General features: G+C 43.6%; 1 protein-coding gene across 1 annotated transcript in view; it reads right to left on the minus strand.

Moving 5' to 3' along the window:
• Positions 1-22,940, minus strand: part of LOC124281448 — a 30,771-nt gene that overhangs the window by 7,544 nt on the left and 287 nt on the right. Inside the window, exons 2-14 of the mRNA XM_046717496.1 lie at positions 21,707-21,876; positions 20,550-20,643; positions 15,408-15,482; positions 13,147-13,272; positions 10,535-10,700; positions 10,019-10,126; positions 9,643-9,755; positions 9,089-9,275; positions 6,102-6,370; positions 5,541-5,683; positions 5,057-5,236; positions 2,433-2,526; positions 1,970-2,089 (exon numbers count right to left, since the gene is read on the minus strand). Coding sequence (XP_046573452.1) covers positions 1,970-2,089; positions 2,433-2,526; positions 5,057-5,236; positions 5,541-5,683; positions 6,102-6,370; positions 9,089-9,275; positions 9,643-9,755; positions 10,019-10,126; positions 10,535-10,700; positions 13,147-13,272; positions 15,408-15,482; positions 20,550-20,643; positions 21,707-21,876 — 1,845 coding nt within the window. The remainder of the gene's footprint in view (positions 1-1,969; positions 2,090-2,432; positions 2,527-5,056; positions 5,237-5,540; positions 5,684-6,101; positions 6,371-9,088; positions 9,276-9,642; positions 9,756-10,018; positions 10,127-10,534; positions 10,701-13,146; positions 13,273-15,407; positions 15,483-20,549; positions 20,644-21,706; positions 21,877-22,940) is intronic.

A 22,940-nucleotide genomic window follows, 5' to 3' on the forward strand; every position in this document is an offset into this window, starting at 1 on the left:
GCAGTCAGTAGACACACAGTCTACAGCTGCACCCCGATATTACTGGTGAACACCAAGGCAGTCAGTAGACACACAGTCTACAGCTGCACCCCGATATTACTGGTGAACCAAGGCAGTCATTAGACACACAGTCTACAGCTGCACCCCGATATTACAGGTGAACCAAGGCAGTCAGTAGACGAACAGTCTACAGCTGCACCCCCGATATTACTGGTGAACCAAGGCAGTCAGTAGACACACGATTTACAGCTGCACCCCGATATTACTGGTGAACCAAGGCGGTCAGTAGACACACAGTCTACAGCTGCACCCCGATATTATTGATGAACCAAGGCAGTCAGTAGACACACAGTCTACAGCTGCACCCCGATATTACTGGTGAACCAAGGCAGGTCAGTAGACACACGATTTACAGCTGCACCCCGATATTACTGGTGAACCAAGGCAGTCAGTAGACACACAGTCTACAGCTGCACCCCGATATTACTGGTGAACCAAGGCAGTCAGTAGACACACAGTCTACAGCTGCACCCCGATATTACTGGTGAACACCAAGGCAGTCAGTAGACACACAGTCTACAGCTGCACCCCGATATTACTGGTGAACACCAAGGCAGTCAGTAGACACACAGTCTACAGCTGCACCCCCGATATTACTGGTGAACCAAGGCAGGTCAGTAGACACCCCGCTGCACCCCGATATTACTGGTGAACACCAAGGCAGTCAGTAGACACACAGTCTACAGCTGCACCCCGATATTACTGGTGAACACCAAGGCAGTCAGTAGACACACAGTCTACAGCTGCACCCCGATATTACTGGTGAACCAAGGCAGTCAGTAGACACCCAATCTACAGCTGCACCCCGATATTACTGGTGAACACCAAGGCAGTCAGTAGACACACAGTCTACAGCTGCACCCCCGATATTACTGGTGAACACCAAGGCGGTCAGTCAGTATACACAATCTACAGCTGCACCCCGATATTACTGGTGAACACCAAGGCAGTCAGTAGACACACAGTCTACAGCTGCACCCCGATATTACTGGTGAACACCAAGGCAGTCAGTAGACACACAGTCTACAGCTGCACCCCGATATATCTGGTGAACACCAAGGCAGTCAGTAGACACACAATCTACAGCTGCAAGATGCCGGCGTAACGGACTTCTAGACACAGCTCTTACTCTGTTGTCTCTCGGTCCTACTGTGCATAGATTCGACATAGAGCTTATACAATATCTACAGAGACAACACTAACGTAGGTTCAACAAGTAACAAAGAAACCACGACCTCTATGTCCTGGATGTCTGCTCAGAGAATACATTCCTCCATCTTCTACAACATGTTGACTTACAGGACCTACACGATCTAAACATTTCCTACATTGTTCTACAAAGTAAACACAATTATTGATAACACTTCCATAACCTGGAGTAAACAGAAATTGTTATAAATACATCCTCTTAACTTTGTCACCGTCAATGTATTGGAAATGTATGTTAAATCAGTCATTGTTGTGTCGGTTATCAAATGTGTTTGCATCTCCGAGAAATAGACAAATCGGCTCGTAATGTACTTATAACGACATTTAATGTGAACGGAAAACCTTAAATGAGTAAATGTACACCTGATGTGGTGTTTTCAGGTAGCGTTTCATTACTGTCATTGCTATAAAATACTTGGCCCCCATTGTTGAAGTTGGTAACATAGTCCTGTTTCACAAATGTGGAACTTCTAACTTTGGTAAAGAAGAAAGTGGCGAGTTGCAGACAATCTGATCACCTATGATACCATTACAACGTTTTCCACTATTTATATTTTTTACATTTCCTGTAGACCAAAGGGTCCTTATCTTCCCTCCTCCTTATTCATTTCAAACAAGACCAGGAGCTACAAAATGGTATTAATGTTCATCATAAAAGCAACATTGGCTTGTCTACAGGTCATCTAGGAATCTTGCCCACCGGTCATTGAACAGCCACGCTCGTCCTCGCCATCTGCACAGTCGTTGTTGCCATCGCAGACTTTGACGTGAGGCACACATCGCCCAGACCCACCACACTTCACCTCGTTCCCGAGACAGTCTAGAAATGTGAGACGATATGTCAGTATAGTGGTCGGCACTCTTCTCTGCACCGCCCTGTGTATAAGACAGTGTTCTTACAAGAACTACCGTAGTTCAGTAAACTTAGGATGTATGACCCGCTCAGTATCTGTCAACGAGTTTTACAGCCCCAATGACATTGTTGTCTATCAACACACCATACCACCTGTAGGCTCACAGAGTCGCCCAGTACAAGACGGTGTCTGTCCTGTACTGTTTTAACACTAGCCCACAATGCTTACCGAAATGAATTCCATGGCGACATGTATGGGTAGCAGGCGTGATTGTGTGAGACATAGGTATACATATGCATTGTCACGTACCCAGCAAGAAGCCTGTAGACCACGTGGTCAGCTGACTCAGGAGTAGTAAAGTTAATATGTCCATCAGAGTCGGCTTCAGGTGACTGACACTGTGTTATGTTGGAACGCCGTGATAAGAGATAGGGAGATACACTTCTAGGTCAGGAGTGGCGTCCTTATCACCAGACGCCCATAACTGTAACCAGGATGCCGGAAGTTTGGCTGATTGTCAGCAGATGTTTGGTTCTCACTGGCATGACTGAAACCTGTACAGACCTGGGGGTATAACACGCGAGATTTAGTATTCCTAATATATATATTCACCCAGTCCGGCCAATATCTCATTTTTCTACAGATTTTTTGCATTTTTTTAATCATATAATCCCCGGTCCCTGCACTCTCAAACTCAAATTATCAATACAAAATGTTCGTCAGTCATGGTTCTTATGTCCAACATTATACACGTAAACTATCAACGTGTAAACTATCGGACAATATATGCTCAGTATGTCGACCTGTAGTATATCAGACACTGTATGCTCAGTATGTCGACCTGTAGTATATCAGACACTGTATGCCTAGTCAGTATGTCGACCCGTAGTCTATCAGACACTGTAAGTCTGAGGTGTGACACTGTCTGCTCAGTATGTCGACCTGTAGTATATCATACACTGTAAGTCTGAGGTGTGACACTGTCTGCTCAGTATGTCGACCTGTTGTATATCAGACACCTGTTGTATATCAGAAGTCTTAGGTGTGACACTGTCTGCTCAGTATGTCGACCTGTAGTATATCAGACACTGTAAGTCTTAGGTGTGACACTGTCTGCTCAGTATGTCGACCTGTTGTATATCAGACACTGTAAGTCTTAGGTGTGACACTGTCTGCTCAGTATGTCGACCTGTAGTATATCAGACACTGTAAGTCTTAGGTGTGAAACTGTATGTTCAGTATGTCGATGCGTAGTATATCAGACACTGTAAGTCTTAGGTGTGACACTGTCTGCTCAGTATGTCGACGCGTAGTATATAAGACACTGTAAGTCTTAGGTGTGACACTGTCTGCTCAGTATGTCGACCTGTTGTATATCAGACACTGTAGGTCCTAGGTGTGACACTGTCTGCTCAGTATGTCGACCTGTAGTATATCAGGTGCGGACACTGTAGTATCCTAGGTGTGACACTCCTAGGTGTGCTCAGTATGCTCGACCTGTCGACCTGTTGTATATCAGACACTGTAAGTCTTAGGTGTGACACTGTCTGCTCAGTATGTCGACCTGTTGTATATCAGACACTGTAAGTCTTAGGTGTGACACTGTCTGCTCAGTATGTCGACCTGTTGTATATCAGACACTGTAAGTCTTAGGTGTGACACTGTCTGCTCAGTATGTCGACCTGTAGTATATCAGACACTGTAAGTCTTAGGTGTGACACTGTCTGCTCAGTATGTCGACCTGTTGTATATCAGACACTGTACGTCTTAGGTGTGACACTGTATGTTCAGTATGTCGACCCGTAGTATATGTGTATGTGCATGCAGACCTGTACATCTGTGCCACACTAGAAGCAGACCATGTCTAACTGTAAATCTTTCCTAAACTATATATTCAGTATGTCGACCTGACATGTCCAGGTGACCTGACCGACACTGTATGGTAAGCATGTCGACTTCATATGCAATGATATCCACAGCTTTACTGAGCACTGCATGTTCATGATCGACCCACTCATGACGGGACATCGTATTCAGGATGAATGACATGACGTCCAACGGAACTGGTAGCAGACCTAAATACACATCTGCAGAAATTCTGCAGTGAGGTTGTATAGGCCAGAATCTAACACACAGGGGGATACTGATGCGAAGTAATAGATCAACATCAAGCATGTTTGCGTATGCGTTTGTGTTTATGTGTGCGTGTGTGCGTGTGTGTGTCTGTGTGTTTGTTGGTTAATGCCACGCTCATCGATATTCCGTCTGTTTGGATCAATTTCCTCAGACATTAGAGGTGTCTGAGATATTCTGGTTTGAATGAAATTTATGTCTGGCTTAAATGAAATTTAGCTCCGGAAAAATGTCTAGCCTAGTCGTATTTACAGAGATGATTTCAATAAAATCATATAACGCACATGTCTAAGCCCGGCAGACATTGATATTGATTTTATACTTTAGACATGGTCCATTGGCATGAACACTTCTAACCCAGAATTCCCGCGGGTTGGCTGTTAAACATTCACTTTAGTATACGACATATATCTGAACTAATGATGAGAATTGATCCTGGGGGATTCGGCTGCATCAACATCTGATGGACATATTGTGTAAAGTCAGGAGCCTAGGCCTATCTGTCATTGCAGCATGTAAACGAGTGGTTGAAAGCTGGAGCAACATGTGGTACCGCTGGTGCACAATGGTACACAATCAGTTGATAAGTCACTATTACTACTCAATTCTTGCGACAGCGTCTGATCGGAAATCCACAGATGTAGAAAATCAAGAACATTCAAGTCAAGCGGACCCCTTTTATTAAACTAATGAATTCGTATAGATAAGAGGCGGATCGGGGATACTGACAAAGGAGAGGCACTCAGTGGATCCGCTCTGTACAGTGTTATGAAGGGCTTTCAATCCTACTGAATTCTTCACGGTATTTTATTGTTCCTCGTGTCTGTTTCCATCACACGAGCGATCCAGGCCAGGTAGGACTTGACGCGAGTGTACAAACGAGGTTCGCCAGGCTGCTCACATCCGGCTCCCCACGACGCCAGTCCAAATAGTCGCCATCTTCCGGCCCGGTAACACACGAATGGTGCGCCAGTGTCGGCCTGAACAGTGAACAGTAATGATGTAAATTCTTACGTAATCATTAGTTTCTAAATTGAAGGTACAAAAATATCTTGGTCCAAAGTTTTAGATATTTATAATAACAATATCTTGAAAATATTGATAACTGCGATTTTCAAACATTCCTTCTTTTAAACCTCATATCTATCTGTACGTCTGTCTCGCCTCCCCGTCAGTATATACCTGACACGTGCTCCTCTTGTATGTAGTGTTGGAAGCAGCTCAGATGAGCCCTGGGCCGACATTCTCCTGGAACTATCCCTTCCCCTGTATTGCATAGCTCACCTGACACGTGCTCCTCTTGTCTGTAGTGTTGGAGGCAGCACAGATGATCCCTGGACCGACAGTTTCCTGGAACCAACCGCTGCATCTCCAGCTGCCTTCTACTTGTGTATTCGCCTCCTTCAGGACCACGTGACCTTGCCCATCTTGCGGGAGTGGAAAATAAATTAGTTGCTTTAAACTAAATGGCATGGCGGATTCCTGTAAATAGTCTGCTATGACTGATAGCAATGTTCCTTTCCCTGAAGTAAGAAGTACAAAGCGATCGCAATCCCCACACCTTAACATGGGCATACGACAGTCCCAGCGCTGAACGGAATCCTGGACATCCCGTTTGACCCAATCTACCACTTAGTCCCCCCATACGAGAAGGGCGTTCCTGGGGACCCATTCTCACCCGGATTTCCACATACACCCGACACAGAAGTATCACAACGGTATCACTCATTCATCCATTCTTACTCACCCACCCACTAATTCTACTGTCCATCCCACTCAGCCACTGCTTCAAACACACACACGTACGCACGGACGCACAAACGCATGGGCGCCCTCACTACTCACTCTGTTTCCCCCAGCCAGTGGTCGCACATCGGTCCTTAGGGTCGACATCGTCGTCATCGTCGTCAGGTAGACAGATGGTGTTGATGTAGTCGCTGTTTAGGCTGACGGCATGTTGCAGTTTGACAAGTGCCAGATCGTTCCCGTATTGTTGCGGTTTGAAGCCGTCATGGACGTACACCCTGGAGACGTACAGCTCCTGTTCCGTGCGTTCCCACACATCGATGTCATGCTCCCCCAGCCGGACTCGCCAGGAAGCCGGATTCTCATTCCTGCAGAGTATAGACTGAATGTAGCGGCGGGTGTATACGGACACTGTGTATATAAAGGCGGTCGTATGAAGACACTGTGTATTTAGAGGTGGGTGTATACGGACACTGTGGATATAAAGGCGGTCGTATGAAGACACTGTGTATTTAGAGGTGGGTGTATATGGACACTGCGGATATAAAGGCGGTCGTATGAAGACACTGTGTATTTAGAGGTGGGTGTATACGGACACTGTGGATATAAAGGCGGTCGTATGTAGACACTGTGTATATAAATGCGGTCGTATGAAGACACTGTGTATTTAGATGTGGGTGTATACGGACAGTGTGTATATAAAGGCGGTCGTATGTAGACACTGTGTATTTAGAGGTGGGTGTATACGGACACTGTGTATATAAAGGCGGTCGTATGTAGACACTGTGTATATGTATGCTGGTGTATATGGACACTGTGTAGATGAAGGAGGTCGTATGTAGACACTGTGTATTTAGAGGTGGGTGTATATGGACACTGTGTATATAGATGCGAGTGTATACGGACACTGTGTAGATAAAGGCGGTCGTATGTAGACACTGTGTATTTAGAGGTTGGTGTATATGGACACTGTGTATTTAGATGCGGTCGTATGTTGACACTGTGTATATAGATGCGGGTGTATATGGACACTGTGTATATAAAGGCGGTCGTATGTAGACACTGTGTATATATATGCGGGTGTATATGGACACTGTGTAGATAAAGGCGGTCGTATGTAGACACTGTGTATTTAGATGCGGGTGTATATGGACACTGTGTAGATGAAGGAGGTCGTATGTAGACACTGTGTATTTAGAGGTGGGTGTATATGGACACTGTGTATTTAGAGGTGGGTGTATATGGACACTGTGTATATAGATGCGGGTGTATATGGACACTGTGTAGATAAAGGCGGTCGTATGTAGACACTGTGTATTTAGAGGTGGGTGTATATGGACACTGTGTGTATAATGGCGGTTGTATGTAGACACTGTGTATTTAGAGGTGGGTGTATATGGACACTGTGCAGATAAAGGCGGTCGTATGTAGACACTGTGTATATATATGCGGGTGTATATGGACACTGTGTAGATAAAGGCGGTCGTATGTAGACACTGTGTATTTAGAGGTGGGTGTATATGGACACTGTGAATATAAAGGCGGTCGTATGTAGACACTGTGTAGATAAAGGCGGTCGTATGTAGACACTGTGTAGATAAAGGCGGTCGTATGTAGACACTGTGTATTTAGAGGTGGGTGTATATGGACACTGTGAATATAAAGGCGGTCGTATGTAGACACTGTGTATATATATGCGGGTGTATATGGACACTGTGTATATAAAGGAGGTCGTATGTAGTCACTGTGTATATAGATGCGGGTGTATATGGACACTGTGTATTTAGAGGTGGGTGTATATGGACACTGTGTATATAGATGCGGGTGTATATGGACACTGTGTATTTAGAGGTGGGTGTATATGGACACTGTGTATATAGATGCGGGTGTATGTGGACACTGTGTATATATGAGACACTGTGTATTTAGGTGTATATGGACACTGTGTATATAAAGGAGGTCGTATGTAGACACTGTGTATTTAGAGGTGGGTGTATATGGACACTGTGTATTTAGATGTGGGTGTATATGGACACTGTGTATATAAAGGCGGTCGTATGTAGACACTGTGTATTTAGAGGTGGGTGTATATGGACACTGTGTATTTAGATGTGGGTGTATATGGACACTGCACGTATGGTAGCGGGTGCACATATAATATCAACAATTTCATAAAGATACCAAGCTGGTCCTCAATAAGTTTATTGACATGTTGTTGAATTAGTTTTTGCAAATAACTGGAGAACAGGATGTTTTTATTACTGCAGATGAAAGTGAAATAGTATTCATATAATTCAGCATAAACATGTTTTAGTATAGTTAATTTTCCCATGATTTTTTTCCGATCAACCTTCTAGATGGCTACCTGTATGCCAAGAGCAAGGTGAAAGGAGAAATTGATGATGTTCAAGTGACTTTCTAATAAATGTTATCTGTGCTCTTATCTGACATGTGATGTAAAATAATATGGTGCTTGGTCTCATATGTTTGATAGGTACATGTATATAAATTATTTATTTTGATAATATTCATAAGGAAATGTGATCTGGCAAATAGATGCTGATGTACATATGTGTTGAATCTGTTGATGCAATATGTCTTAACTTAAAAATCATAATTCATTACATGAATTGATAAAACTATAGTTAATACCTAATTCTGTCTTTTTTATCTGGGCACATACCATTATTATCAAGGGTACAGCTTCATTAAGCCTTATGCAACCAACCGTAAAATATGTTGTTTTAAGAGGTCTGTCTTTTGGGAGGTGTGTCTTATGGGAAGATACCAAATATGACAATGCAAATATACACGATTTCAAAGGTTGGTGGCGGTAAAGCAACCAGTGGTTGTTTATACCGGTGTACTAGACATTGTGCCGTCATGTTTATGCAAAGTAGCACATATTATATCTCACGTTTAGAAGAAACTACTCCAGTTTGCATATTGTCTGTAAATCTCTCCGTTACATTTCAGATTTGTAATTTAGTTTTAATTTAGTTTCAGATGGCTGTCACCATTCATAGATCATTATACAGATCACCCTCATCATCATCATGAAGAACTCATGCAGCTGTGTTGGTCACCTGCTGAAGCACCCTGCTGCTGTGAGGACCCACTGTGGAGAGATCAGGGCACCGCTACAGGTGTGGTGTGTGTGGCTGTAGTCTGTCGTCACGCGCAGTGAAGCTTGCCATGGCCACGCCCCCTTCTTGGTCATGTGACCAGCTGGTACGTCAAACAGTGTCGTCGTAAATACCGACGTTCCGCACACTGCAATTATAGTGAAGATTAAGTTGTGATACCGTCTAGAATTACACCTGGTCACTTCCTGTGCGTCTCTGTACACTTCCTGTAGACTTCCTGTACATTACATCTACGGGTTGAAACATGATTGATATGTTTGCAGCCTCACGTGATCTATAGACATTCAAAGTTTATATTTTAGTATAATCCGTTTCCTCGTTGATACACTTTTGTAATGCTGGAGGGATTTATCTCACTTTCGCCGACGTCTTTCACTTTCAAAGTAAAGTGAAGTAGGGAAGCACCAACACTACGCATGTCCACACATAATGCTGTTTTAATTCATGATGGTTTTTTCCAAAGAATGCGCTGGACTACATTTGGGTAACTTTACCTTTTGGCGATCCGGTGGTAGTGAGTACAGGTGTACGGTCGTGGTGGGAGGTGTTGTTGTCGGCACAGACGACGCTGACGTCCTCCTTGTGGCTACAGTCGTGTGATCCAAACCTCAGATATACAAACGTCATCGGTCACGCCAACAGTCAAGCAAATAGAAAAACTAAAGTTTACATTTGTTTCCCCGCCAGTGACTGGTTTGTCCAGCTAAAACAATAATTCAGCAATATGGCGGCGTGGATCCCAGAAATGGACTTCAAATATTGTAGCCACTTGGGGAATCGAACCCAGGATAGTGAAACCTTAGAGCCATGGTGCTACCCCACAGACCCTCCATGTTAATTAAGCCTGTGTTATAGCAACTGTCAACATACGGATTCCTAGAGCAGCTGACGATGGACGCCTCTGTGCCTCGACAAGTGACCTGGTCTAACCATATCTTGCCCTGGCCCGGAAGTCTTGTGTTGTAGGCCTCGGCAGCCCTGCGTGACAGAACAAGGATCTGAACTGGTGCTATATCTAACGTGAGATATAGAGACCAAGCTCCACACAGTGTCAACTCTGTATGTCTGGACACTAAATACACGTAAATGTGACCCTCATAGATATACTGATGGAATAAAGTAACGCGACGTAGCGAACGAGTTTTACTGTCTGATTCATACTATATACAAGACACATCGACGAAAACACGGTCAAATTACAACAGCTGAAGTCATCTTTGTCGCGGCTATCTCAAACAACGTCCATCATGCTGGACGCATTCATGTCCGTCATGTCCAATAAATACATTGCCATTGCTGCAGCATGTTCAAGTAGAGGTAATTCCCACCAACAAAGAACAGCCACGTCCTATTTGACTATCTCCGTATGTAGCCACCATCTTTTACCTGTAGCCCAGCTGCATGCACACAACAGTTGCGGCTTTCATGTCGAAGTTGTCGTCACAGACGGTGCCCCAACTTCCAGAGAAATAGAGTTCCACTCGACCGCTAGAGGGCGTGTTTCCATCGGCCAAACGTACACTGTGGACACTGAGCAGCAGGTCGGTCGGAGCTGGGGGTGAGGACATAGAGATCTCTGAACACCGAGGCATTTACAGGACAGAGTCAGTCGGCCATATACATGAATCCCGTTATACAAACATATGTTATATCTGGAGCTACACGTTCTCAGAACAGTATGTACATATGTTACATTTCAGCACTTTCTAGAAGGCATTATGTAGTCATACCTTTCGGCCGAGGGAGCTATGCCAGTTTACTCTTGTCAAAGGGGACGGTGGGGTAGCCTAGTGGTTAAAGCGTTCGCTCCTCATGATCACGCCGAAGGCCCGGGTTCGATTCCCCACATGGGTACAATGTGTAAAGCCCGTTTCTGGTGGCCCCAGCCGTGACATTGCTGGAATATTGCTAAAAACGGTGTGAAATTAAATTCACTCACTCACTCTTGTCAAAGGCGTTCACAAAGTACGTTGTCAGACCATTTTCAGGTTAAGTGGGTTGTGTTGTTGACTTTTTGTGATGGCGATTAGGTTCTTCACTCTGAGAGTGTAGGTTCGATTCCCGAATGGGACTCAACCACCAAAAGTTCTAGAATCAATACTTTCCTGAGAACAAGTAATCCCAAATAATCCCAATGTTACATTTGACCGTTTTCTATAAGTCATTGTATACCCATGCCGTTACGCCAACAATGACGTTCGTGTACAGGTTCAAGCACTGGGCCTGGACATTTTGGACTCTGTATGTAACCGGACAATATGTATATAACCGGACAATATGTATGTAACCGGACAATATGTATATAACCGGACAATATGTATGTAACTGCAGGAACAACTGCAATCCGTATGCTGAAAATAAATTAACACCCTTTAAATGTCCCTTTATGCATTGTATGATGACAAAATATGACATACACTCTCTCAAAAAAGAAACGCAACCCCTATCTAAATATCTGACATCATTTCTAGAATAAAGATGGTGAATGTAAATTAGAATTTTCTTCAAAATACTGTTAATACGTTCCCATCTGATCAGTATAAGCTCCCAAACGGAACCATTTTCACACATGATGACCTTTGTATCCGTGTTATTTGAGAAAGTGCGAAATTGTCATGTACAAAATGCTAAAAGCCTGTTGCACGTGCAAATCGTTGAAAACACAGTTCATGTAGAGGGTTTTAAAAGCACGCGTAGTTTGTAATTTTTCTCTCATAATTTGCTCTGCAAATCAAGTTCGAAAATGCCCCGTTTGAGTACAGCAAATCGAAATATTGCCATTGGTCGCATTGAGGCCGGGGAAAGCTTTGGAACAGTTGCCCGTCATCTAAACGTACACAAAACAACAATCTCACGACTTTGGAATCGTTACACACAGTTCCATGCAATTGAAGATCGTCCCAGGAGTGGTAGACCTAGGATCACCACACCCGCTCAGGATCGCTTTATTCGACTCAGCCACCTACGTAATCGGCATGCCACACCCACCATCACTGCAACACAGGTGCCAGGTTTGAGGAGAGTATCGGCCCAAACCATCAGGAACCGTTTACATGAGGCAAATTTACGTGCAAGAAGACCAGTTGTTGGGCCCGTCTTGAAACGCCAACATCGACGCCAACGTCTCAGGTGGTGTACTAACGTAAGGAGATGGACCCTAAGAAACTGGAGAAGAGTCTGGTTTAGTGACGAGTCTCGTTTTCTTCTTCAACGACGTGACGGTAGACAACGTGTCTATAGACGAGCAAATGAACGTTTTGCACCGAACTGCGTTCGACAGGTCGACAGATTTGGAGGAGGAAGCATCATGGTATGGGGAGCCATGTCTTACAACCAACGGTCAGACTTGGTCATCATTCGTGGCAATTTGACGGCACAACGGTACATTGATGACGTCTTACAGCCACATCTTCTGCCGATAATCGACCAACAGAGGGAGTTGTTTCAACATGACAATGCCCGCCCTCATACAGCTCGTGCAACAGTGGCATTCCTACAGAATTCAAACGCCAACGTGACGCCGTGGACCTCCAGATCGCCAGACATCAATCCTATCGAACATCTGTGGGACCAGCTGGATCGTCGTGTTCGTGCACGTACACCACAACCGCACACGTTGGTTGAACTGGCCGCAGCACTCCAGGAAGAGTGGAGAGCAATCCCCCCAGGAAAACATCCGCCGTCTGATTCGTTCTGTTCCGAGGAGGTGCACTGCTGTGATTAGAGCTCCTGGCTCTACAACGAGATACTGAAGACAACGCCCCCTAGCGTAAATTGAGAGTTCGATACTGACCTGCATTAACTGTTACCTTATACCGTGCTGACCTAAGGTTCACCATGTCAAATTTCATGGCATTATCTTTAAAAATACAAATGTAATAACCAGTTAAAATTGATATAAACATTACCAAAAAAAACAGGGGTTGCGTTTCTTTTTTGAGAGAGTGTATATATAAAAGTACATATATATATATATACAAAAAAGGAGAACTACTGACATGCGCACATGACATCAGACTCATCGGTGTTGTCGTCACAGTCATTGTCCCCATCACACATCCACCTCCGCGGCACGCATGTATTCTTCCGCCGACACAGGAACTGGTTGGCGCTGCAGTTTGTGGCTGGAGGATGGAGACAGATCGACGTCAGTACAGAAATACAGAGAGGACTGGCAGTCACAGTAGAGGAGCCATTAACCCAGTGGACACATGACTGACATCATACTGTATAGACGGGATCGGGTGGTCAGTTTCGCTGACTTGGTTGGCACATGTCATCGGTTCTCAATTGCGCAGATCGATGCTCATGCTGTTGATCACTGGATTGTCTGGTCCAGACTCGATTATTTACAGACCGCCGCCATATAGCTGGGATATTGCTGAGTGCGGCGTAAAACTAACATCACTCACTCACTTACTGTATAAAGCTTGGGCAATAAGATGACTTGAATATCAGTAAACATTTGAACAAACGTCAAGTCTGAACATGATCACGTTTTCGGGATTTACTCAGTCTATCTACCAGTGAACATGGCGTAACATATCTACCTGTGAACATGGCGTAACATATCTACCAGTGAACATGACGTCATCTATCTACCTGTGAACATGACGTAACATATCTACCTGTGAACATGACGTTATCTATCTACCTGTGAACATGACGTGATCTATCTACCTGTGGACATGACGTCATCTATCTACCTGTGAACATGGCGTAACATATCTACCTGTGAACATGGCGTAACATATCTACCTCTGAACATGACGTCATCTATCTACCTGTTAACATGACGTAACATATCTACCTGTGAACATGGCGTAACATATCTACCTGTGAACATGACGTCATCTATCTACATGTGAACATGACGTTATCTATCTACCTGTGAACATGATGTTATCTATCTACCTGTGAACATGACGTCATCTATCTACCTGTGAACATGACGTTATCTATCTACCTGTGAACATGACGTCATCTATCTACCTGTGAACATGACGTAACATATCTACCTGTGAACATGGCGTAACATATCTACCTGTGAACATGACGTCATCTATCTACCTGTGAACATGACGTCATCTATCTACCTGTGAACATGACGTTATCTATCTACCTGTGAACATGACGTCATCTATCTACCTGTGAACATGACGTCATCTATCTACCTGTGAACATGACGTCATCTATCTACCTGTGAACATGACGTCATCTATCTACCTGTGAACATGACGTTATCTATCTACCTGTGAACATGACGTGACGTCATCTATCTACCTGTGAACATGACGTCATCTATTCTACCTGTTGACGTCATCTATCTACCTGTGAACATGACGTTATCTATCTATCCTGTGAACATGACGTGAACATGATCTCTATCTACCTGTGAACATGACGTTATCTATCTACCTGTGAACATGACGTCATCTATCTACCTGTGAACATGACGTTATCTATCTACCTGTGAACATGAAACATGATGACGTCATCTACCTATCTACCTCTACGAACATGACGTCATCTATCTACCGTGAACATGACGTTATCTACGTTATCTCTGACGTCATCTATCTACCTGTGAACACCTGACGTGAACATGACGTCATCTATCTATCTACCTGTGAACATGACGTTATCTATCTACCTGTGAACTTGAACGTTATCTATCTACCTGTGAACCTGTGAACATGACGTCATCTATCTACCTGTGAACATGATGTGTGAACATGACGTTCATCTATCTACCTGTGAACATGACGTCATCTATCTACCTGTGAACATGACGTCATCTATCTACCTGTGAACATGACGTGATCTACATGACGTTATCTATCTACCTGTGAACATGACGTTATCTATCTACCTGTGAACATGACGTTATCTACCTGTGAACATGACGTTATCTATCTACCTGTGAACATGACGTTATCTATCTACCTGTGAACATGCCGTCAATCTATCTACCTGTGAACATGCCGTGATCTATCTACCTGTGAACATGCCGTGATCTATCTACCTGTGAACATGCCGTGATCTATCTACCTGTGAACATGACGTCATCTATCTACCTCTGAACATGCCGTGATTTATCTACATGTGAACATGCTGTGATCTATCTACCTGTGAACAGCCGTGATCTATCTGCCTGTGAACATGACGTCATCTATCTACCTCTGAACATGCCGTGATTTATCTACATGTTGAACATGCCGTGATCTATCTGCCTGTGAACATGACATAATCTATATACCTGTTAACCTGGGTTGAGGGGTGGTGCAGGTGAGACCAGCGTCTTCCTGGTGAGAACAGTCAATGACTGCAGGATCTGTGGACAATAAACACAAATTGTGTCTCTATGTCATACACCTGCAGACACCGTCATGAACATTACCGGGCGTGAATGAGCCACGTAAACATTGTGGTCCGTGTGGTTGAAAATATGCAATGTTAACAGTTGTGTAGGCTGTGGGTTTCATGTCGTGATATAGCGCTCATATTGACGACTGAAGCCTTGACTATTGTGTAGACGGTCGGGATATAACTGTTATTGTGTTTCATGTCGTGATATAGCTCTCATATTGCCGACCAAAGCCTTGACTACTGTGTAGACGGTCGGGATATAACTGTTATTGTTTCATGTCGTTATATAGCTCTCATATTACCGACTGAAGCCTTGACTACTGTGTAGACGGTCGGGATATAACTGTTATTGTGTTTCATGTCGTCATATATTGAGGACCAAAGCTCTCATATTGACGACCAAAGCCTTGACTACTGTGTAGACGGTCGGGATATAACTGTTATTGTGTTTCATGTCGTGATATAGCTCTCATATTGCCGACCAAAGCCTTGACTACTGTGTAGACGGTCGGGATATAACTGTTATTGTGTTTCATGTCGTGATATAGCTCTCATATTGCCGACCAAAGCCTTGACTACTGTGTAGACGGTCGGGATATAACTGTTATTGTTTCGTGTCGTGTCGTTATATAGCTCTCTTATATACCGACTGAAAGCCTTGACTACTGTAGACGGTCGGGATATAACTGTTATTGTGTTTCATGTCGTCATATAGCTCCTCATATAGCCAAAGCCTTGACTCGGGATATTGTTATTGTGTTTCATGTCGTCATATAGCCTATTGCCGACCAAAGCCTTGACTACTGTGTAGACGGTCGGGATATAACTGTTATTGTGTTTCATGTCGTGATATAGCTCTCATATTGACGACCAAAGCCTTGACTACTGTGTAGACGGTCGGGATATAACTGTTATTGTGTTTCATGTCGTGATATAGCATGTCGTTATATAGCTCTGACGACCAAAGCCTATTGTGTAGACGGACCAATAACTGCCGTGATTAGCTCTCATATTGCCGACTTGACTACTGTGTAGACGGTCGGGATATAACTGTTATTGTGTTTCATGTCGTCGATATAGCTCTCATATTGACGACCAAAGCCGACCAAAGCCTTGACTACTGTGTAGACGGTCGGGATATAACTTGTTGTATTGTGTTTCATGTCGTGATATAGCTCTCATATTGCCGACCAAAGCCTTGACTACTGTGTAGACGGTCGGGATATAACTGTTATTGTGTTTCATGTACCGTGTATATAGCTCTCATATTGATGACGTGAAGCCTCATGACTACCTGACTACTGTAGACGGTCGGATATAACTGTTATTGTGTTTCATATTGCCGTGAAGCCTTACCGTGTAGCGTCATATTGCCGACCGAAGCCTTGACTACTACGTGTGTAGACGGTCGGGATATAACTGTTATTGTGTTTCATGAAGTTGATATAGCGGTCTCATATTGTGATGTCGTGTTAAGCCTATTGACTGAAGCCTTGACTACTGTGTAGACGGTCGGGATATAACTGTTATTGTGTTTCATCGTGATCGCTCATATTGCCGACCGAAGCCTTGACTACTGTGTGACGGTCGGGATATAACTGTTATTGTGTTTCATGTCGTGATATAGCTCTCATATTGACGACCGAAGCCTTGACTACTGTGTAGACGGTCGGGATATAACTGTTATTGTGTTTCATGTCGTGATATAGCTCTCTCATATTGACGACTAAGCCTTGACTACTTATTGTGTTTCATGTCGTGATATAGTAGACGGTCGGGATATAACTGTTATTGTGTTTCATGTCGTGATATAGCTCTCATATTGACGACCGAAGCCTTGACTACTGTGAACGGTCGGATATAACCTTGACTACTCTCATATTAGACGGCCTCGGTGTAGACGATCGGATATAACTGTTATTGTGTTTCATGTCGTGATATAGCTCTCATATTGACGACCGAAGCCTTGACTACTGTGTAGACGGTCGGGATATAACTGTTATTGTGTTTCATGTCGTGATATAGCTCTCATATTGACGACTGAAGCCTTGACTACTGTGTAGACGGTCGGGATATAATATAACTGTTATTGTGTCATATTGATGTCGACTGAAGCCTATACTGCGGTCGGGATATAACTGTTATTGTGTTTCATGTCGTGATATAGCTCTCTCATATTGACGACCTTGACTACTGTGTAGACGGTCGGGATATAACTGTTATTGTGTTTCATGTCGTGATATAGCTCTCATATTGCCGACCAAAGCCTTGACTACTGTGTAGACGGTCGGGATATAACTGTTATTGTGTTTCATGTCGTGATATAGCTCTCATATTGCCGACCGAAGCCTTGACTACTGTGTAGACGGTCGGAATATAACTGTTATTGTGTTTCATGTCGTGATATAGCTCTCATATTGCCGACCGAAGCCTTGACTACTGTGTAGACGGTCTGGATATAACTGTTATTGTGTTTCATGTCGTGATATAGCTCTCATATTGACGACCGAAGCCTTGACTACTGTGTAGACGGTCGGGATATAACTGTTATTGTGTTTCATGTCGTGATATAGCTCTCATATTGACGACCGAAGCCTTGACTACTGTGTAGACGGTCGGGATATAACTGTTATTGTGTTTCATGTCGTGATATAGCTCTCATATTGACGACCAAAGCCTTGACTACTGTGTAGACGGTCGGGATATAACTGTTATTGTGTTTCATGTCGTTATATAGCTCTCATATTGCCGACCGAAGCCTTGACTACTGTGTAGACGGTCGGGGATATAACTGTGTTATTGTGTTTCATGTCGATATAGCCGGACCAAAGCCTTGACTACTGTGTAGACGGTCGGGATATAACTGTTATTGTGTTTCATGTCGTGATATAGCTCTCATATTGACCGACCAAAGCCTTGACTACTGTGTAGACGGTCGGGATATAACTGTTATTGTGTTTCATGTCGTGATATAGCTCTCATATTGCCGACCGAAGCCTTGACTACTGTGTAGACGGTCGGGATATAACTGTTATTGTGTTTCATGTCGTTATAGATATAGCTCATATTGCCGACCGAAGCCTTGACTACTGTGTAGACGGTCTGGATATAACTGTTATTGTGTTTCATATTGCCGACTGAAGCCTTGACTACTGTGTAGACGGTCGGGATATAACTGTTATTGTGTTTCATGTCGTGTTATAGCTCTCATATTGCCGACGGAAGCCTTGACTACTGTGTAGACGGTCTGGATATAACTGTTATTGTGTTTCATGTCGTGATATAGCTCTCATATTGACGACCGAAGCCTTGACTACTGTGTAGACGGTCGGGATATAACTGTTATTGTGTTTCATGTCGTGATATAGCCCTCATATTGACGACCGAAGCCTTGACTACTGTGTAGACGGTCGGGATATAACTGTTATTGTGTTTCATATCGTGATATAGCTCTCATATTGACGACCGAAGCCTTGACTACTGTGTAGACGGTCGGGATGTAACTGTTATTGTGTTTCATGTCGTGATATAGCTCTCATATTGCCGACTGAAACCTTTACTACTGTGTAGACGGTCTGGATATAACTGTTATTGTGTTTCATGTCGTGATATAGCTCTCATATTGACGACTGAAGCCTTGACTACTGTGTAGACGGTCGGGATATAACTGTTATTGTGTTTCATGTCGTGATATAGCTCTCATATTGACGACCAAAGCCTTGACTACTGTGTAGACGGTCGGGATATAACTGTTATTGTGTTTCATGTCGTGATATAGCTCTCATATTGACGACCGAAGCCTTGACTACTGTGTAGACGGTCGGGATATAACTGTTATTGTGTTTCATGTCGTGATATAGCTCTCATATTGACGACCGAAGCCTTGACTACTGTGTAGACGGTCGGGATATAACTGTTATTGTGTTTCATGTCGTGATATAGCTCTCATATTGACAACTGAAGCCTTGACTACTGTGTAGACGGTCGGGATATAACTGTTATTGTGTTTCATGTCGTGATATAGCTCTCATATTACCGACTGAAGCCTTGACTATTGTGTAGACGGTCTGAATATAACTGTTATTGTGTTTCATGTCGTGATATAGCTCTCATATTGAGGACTGAAGCCTTGACTACTGTGTAGACGGTCGGGATATAACTGTTATTGTGTTTCATGTCGTGATATAGCTCTCATATTGACGACCGAAGCCTTGACTACTGTGTAGACGGTCGGGATATAACTGTTATTGTGTTTCATGTCGTCATATAGCCCTCATATTGACGACCGAAGCCTTGACTACTGTGTAGACGGTCGGGATATAACTGTTATTGTGTTTCATGTCGTGATATAGCTCTCATATTGACAACTGAAGCCTTGACTACTGTGTAGACGGTCGGGATATAGCTGTTATTGTGTTTCATGTCGTGATATAGCTCTCATATTACCAACTGAAGCCTTGACTATTGTGTAGACGGTCTGAATATAACTGTTATTGTGTTTCATGTCGTGATATAGCTCTCATATTGAGGACCGAAGCCTTGACTACTGTGTAGACGGTCTGGATATAACTGTTATTGTGTTTCATATCGTGATATAGCACTCATATTGCCGACTGAAGCCTTGACTACTGTGTAGACAGTCTGGATATAACTGTTATTGTGTTTCATGTCGTGTTATAGCATCTCATATTGCCGACTGAAGCCTTGACTACTGTGTAGACGGTCTGGATATAACTGTTATAGTGTTTACTTTTTAGACGTTGGTATTACCAACAAGCAGGATTGAGCCATGTTCCTGTTTGATAACAGTGTTAGTATCTACGGCAAAACGTCGTACTCGTTGTTATAAAGGAACTGTTTCTCCAAAGAATTATTTCACAAATGTATCTTGTTATATTGTTGACTACAGCCCGCATTGATGTGTATTCATAATGTGCAGATATGTGATATATGTAATATAATCAGTAATGTCATACCATGTTGCCCGTGACAATCGGATGTGATATATATAATATAATCAGTAATGTCATACCATGTTGCCCGTGACAGTCGGACAAGCGTGACTCGTTCCCCGTGCACTTGAGTTTGGTGTGGAAGACGGGGCCGGTCCCCTCGCCGTACGTCCCCTAGGAGAGATTGGTGTGGTTACATTCGTATGCAAATGACCAGAGAAAATGGTAAGGAATATATATCGGTTCTAATGAACGCCCGGTTGTTGACATCATGTATCACATACCTGACACTGTCAGGCACCCGGATGTTAGCAGCGGGTTCGTTATTTGTTGTTCGTTTTTCGAATAAGGAATAACGTGCTAGCAGAGGGTTCGTTATTCACTATATGCCCATCAGCTCTACCATATGCCCATCAGCTAACTTGAGGCTGCTACACTGTCATAGATAGCGATACATCCGTATAAAGACCAACCTCAGGTTAGTAGCAATGCTTGCAGCATATACTGAACATTTGAACTGAAAGGGTATGGAGGAGATAGATAAACACTTTCAGTGTTCTTAACATCTTAACAGTGAGAGTACGTTGACGTACTGATTTTAAAGGCGCGACGTTATTTTTATTAGATGAATTAGGAAGAACATAAAGACAGCTAGCTCTATCTTGGCATGGTGAGAAAGGAGTAACCAAACGACTATATTTGTATATCATCGTTTCCGCTTGTCTCATATCAACACCTCCCCCCCCCCCCCCTTACCACACACACCATTCCCATTTCACACACACACACACACACCACACACACACACACACACACACACACACACACACACACACACACACACACACACACACACACACACACACACACACACACACACCACACACACACCATCCACCCAACCAGGTTGAACATAGGGTAGGACTTACTCCAGGTTGAACATAGGGTGGGACTTATTCCAGGTTGAACATAGGGTGGGACTTATTCCGGGTTGAACATAGGGTAGGACTTACTCCAGGTTGAACATAGAGTAGGACTTACTCCAGGTTGAACATAGGGTAGGACTTACTCCAGGTTGAACATAAGGTAGGACTTACTCCAGGTTGAACATAGGGTAGGACTTACTCCAGGTTGAACATAGGGTAGGACTTACTCCAGGTTGAACATAGGGTAGGACTTACTCCAGGTTGAACATAGGGTAGGACTTACTCCAGGTTGAACATAGGGTAGGACTTACTCCAGGTTGTGCCTTTGCGAGGCCGCTGAAGCCAAGCTGACGACACGCCACTACCGCATCGTAGACGGACCAGTCGTCGTCACAGACACTGCCCCAGCGTCCGTTGACCTTGACCTCCACACGCCCCTTGTACGGACTTCGTGCCCCGACCAACCGAATGTCATTCCAGTCTAGTCAGAAGAAAGGCATTGTGGGTAAACTTTGTGGACTCTGGTTATCTACAATACTCCCTCACCTATGTTTTTGTCACCTATAAATATAGCTGTGTAAGATATGCATCACCTTTGATCTCTCCTGTATGTCTGTATCAAACATTGTTGGGTCATATATGACCCAATGGTGTTGGTGTCAAACACATCTCAATGACGTTAATGTCAAACACACCTCAATGACGTTAATGTCAAACACACCTCAATGACATTAATGTCAAACACACTTCAATGACGTTAATGTCAAACACACCTCAGTGACGTTAATGTCAAACACACCTCAATGACGTTAATGTCAAACACATCTCAATGACGTTAATGTCAAACACACCTCAATGACGTTAATGTCAAACACACCTCAATGACGTTAATGTCAAACACATCTCAATGACGTTTATGTCAAACACACCTCAATGACGTTAATGTCAAACATATCTCAATGACGTTAATGTCAAACACACTTCAATGACGTTAATGGCAAACACACCTCAATGACGTTAATGTCAAACACACCTCAATGACGTTAATGTCAAACATAAGTTACCCGTGAAGGACTGATCTTCAGCAATCCGTACAGGGGTAAAACATTTCGCAAAGATGTATCGTCGTAATTCTATTATTTCACAAATTCAAATAGATCTCACGTGTCTCTGTGTCAAGTTTACATTTCTACATATACTTTCCAGATGAATCTATCCACGGTGTGTTGAGTGTACACAATACTAGATCTTGTAAAAGCATCATTAATTTCTACCATCAATGTGTTCCGCCATGAAGACGTCTCTGACCAAGGATGTGGCTCTGAAGGCAGCTTATTGCGTGGTCAAGGGCAGTGAGTGACCTGGCCGTCTAGGCGTGGTGTCGTTGGGGACTTACGTACATAAGACGAAGATCTTCGTCATGGCAATGTTGGAGATCAGTAGGTAGTATTGATAGTCCACTGACCTCGACTCGTATGTAAACGCCTTGCTAATACACACACGCCAGTAAACGTGGAAAACAAATATTAATATGGGGCTTAATTC

Source organism: Haliotis rubra, unplaced genomic scaffold (genome assembly GCF_003918875.1).
Source record: "Haliotis rubra isolate DU_JTF1 unplaced genomic scaffold, ASM391887v1 Scf284, whole genome shotgun sequence".
NCBI lineage: Eukaryota > Metazoa > Mollusca > Gastropoda > Lepetellida > Haliotidae > Haliotis > Haliotis rubra.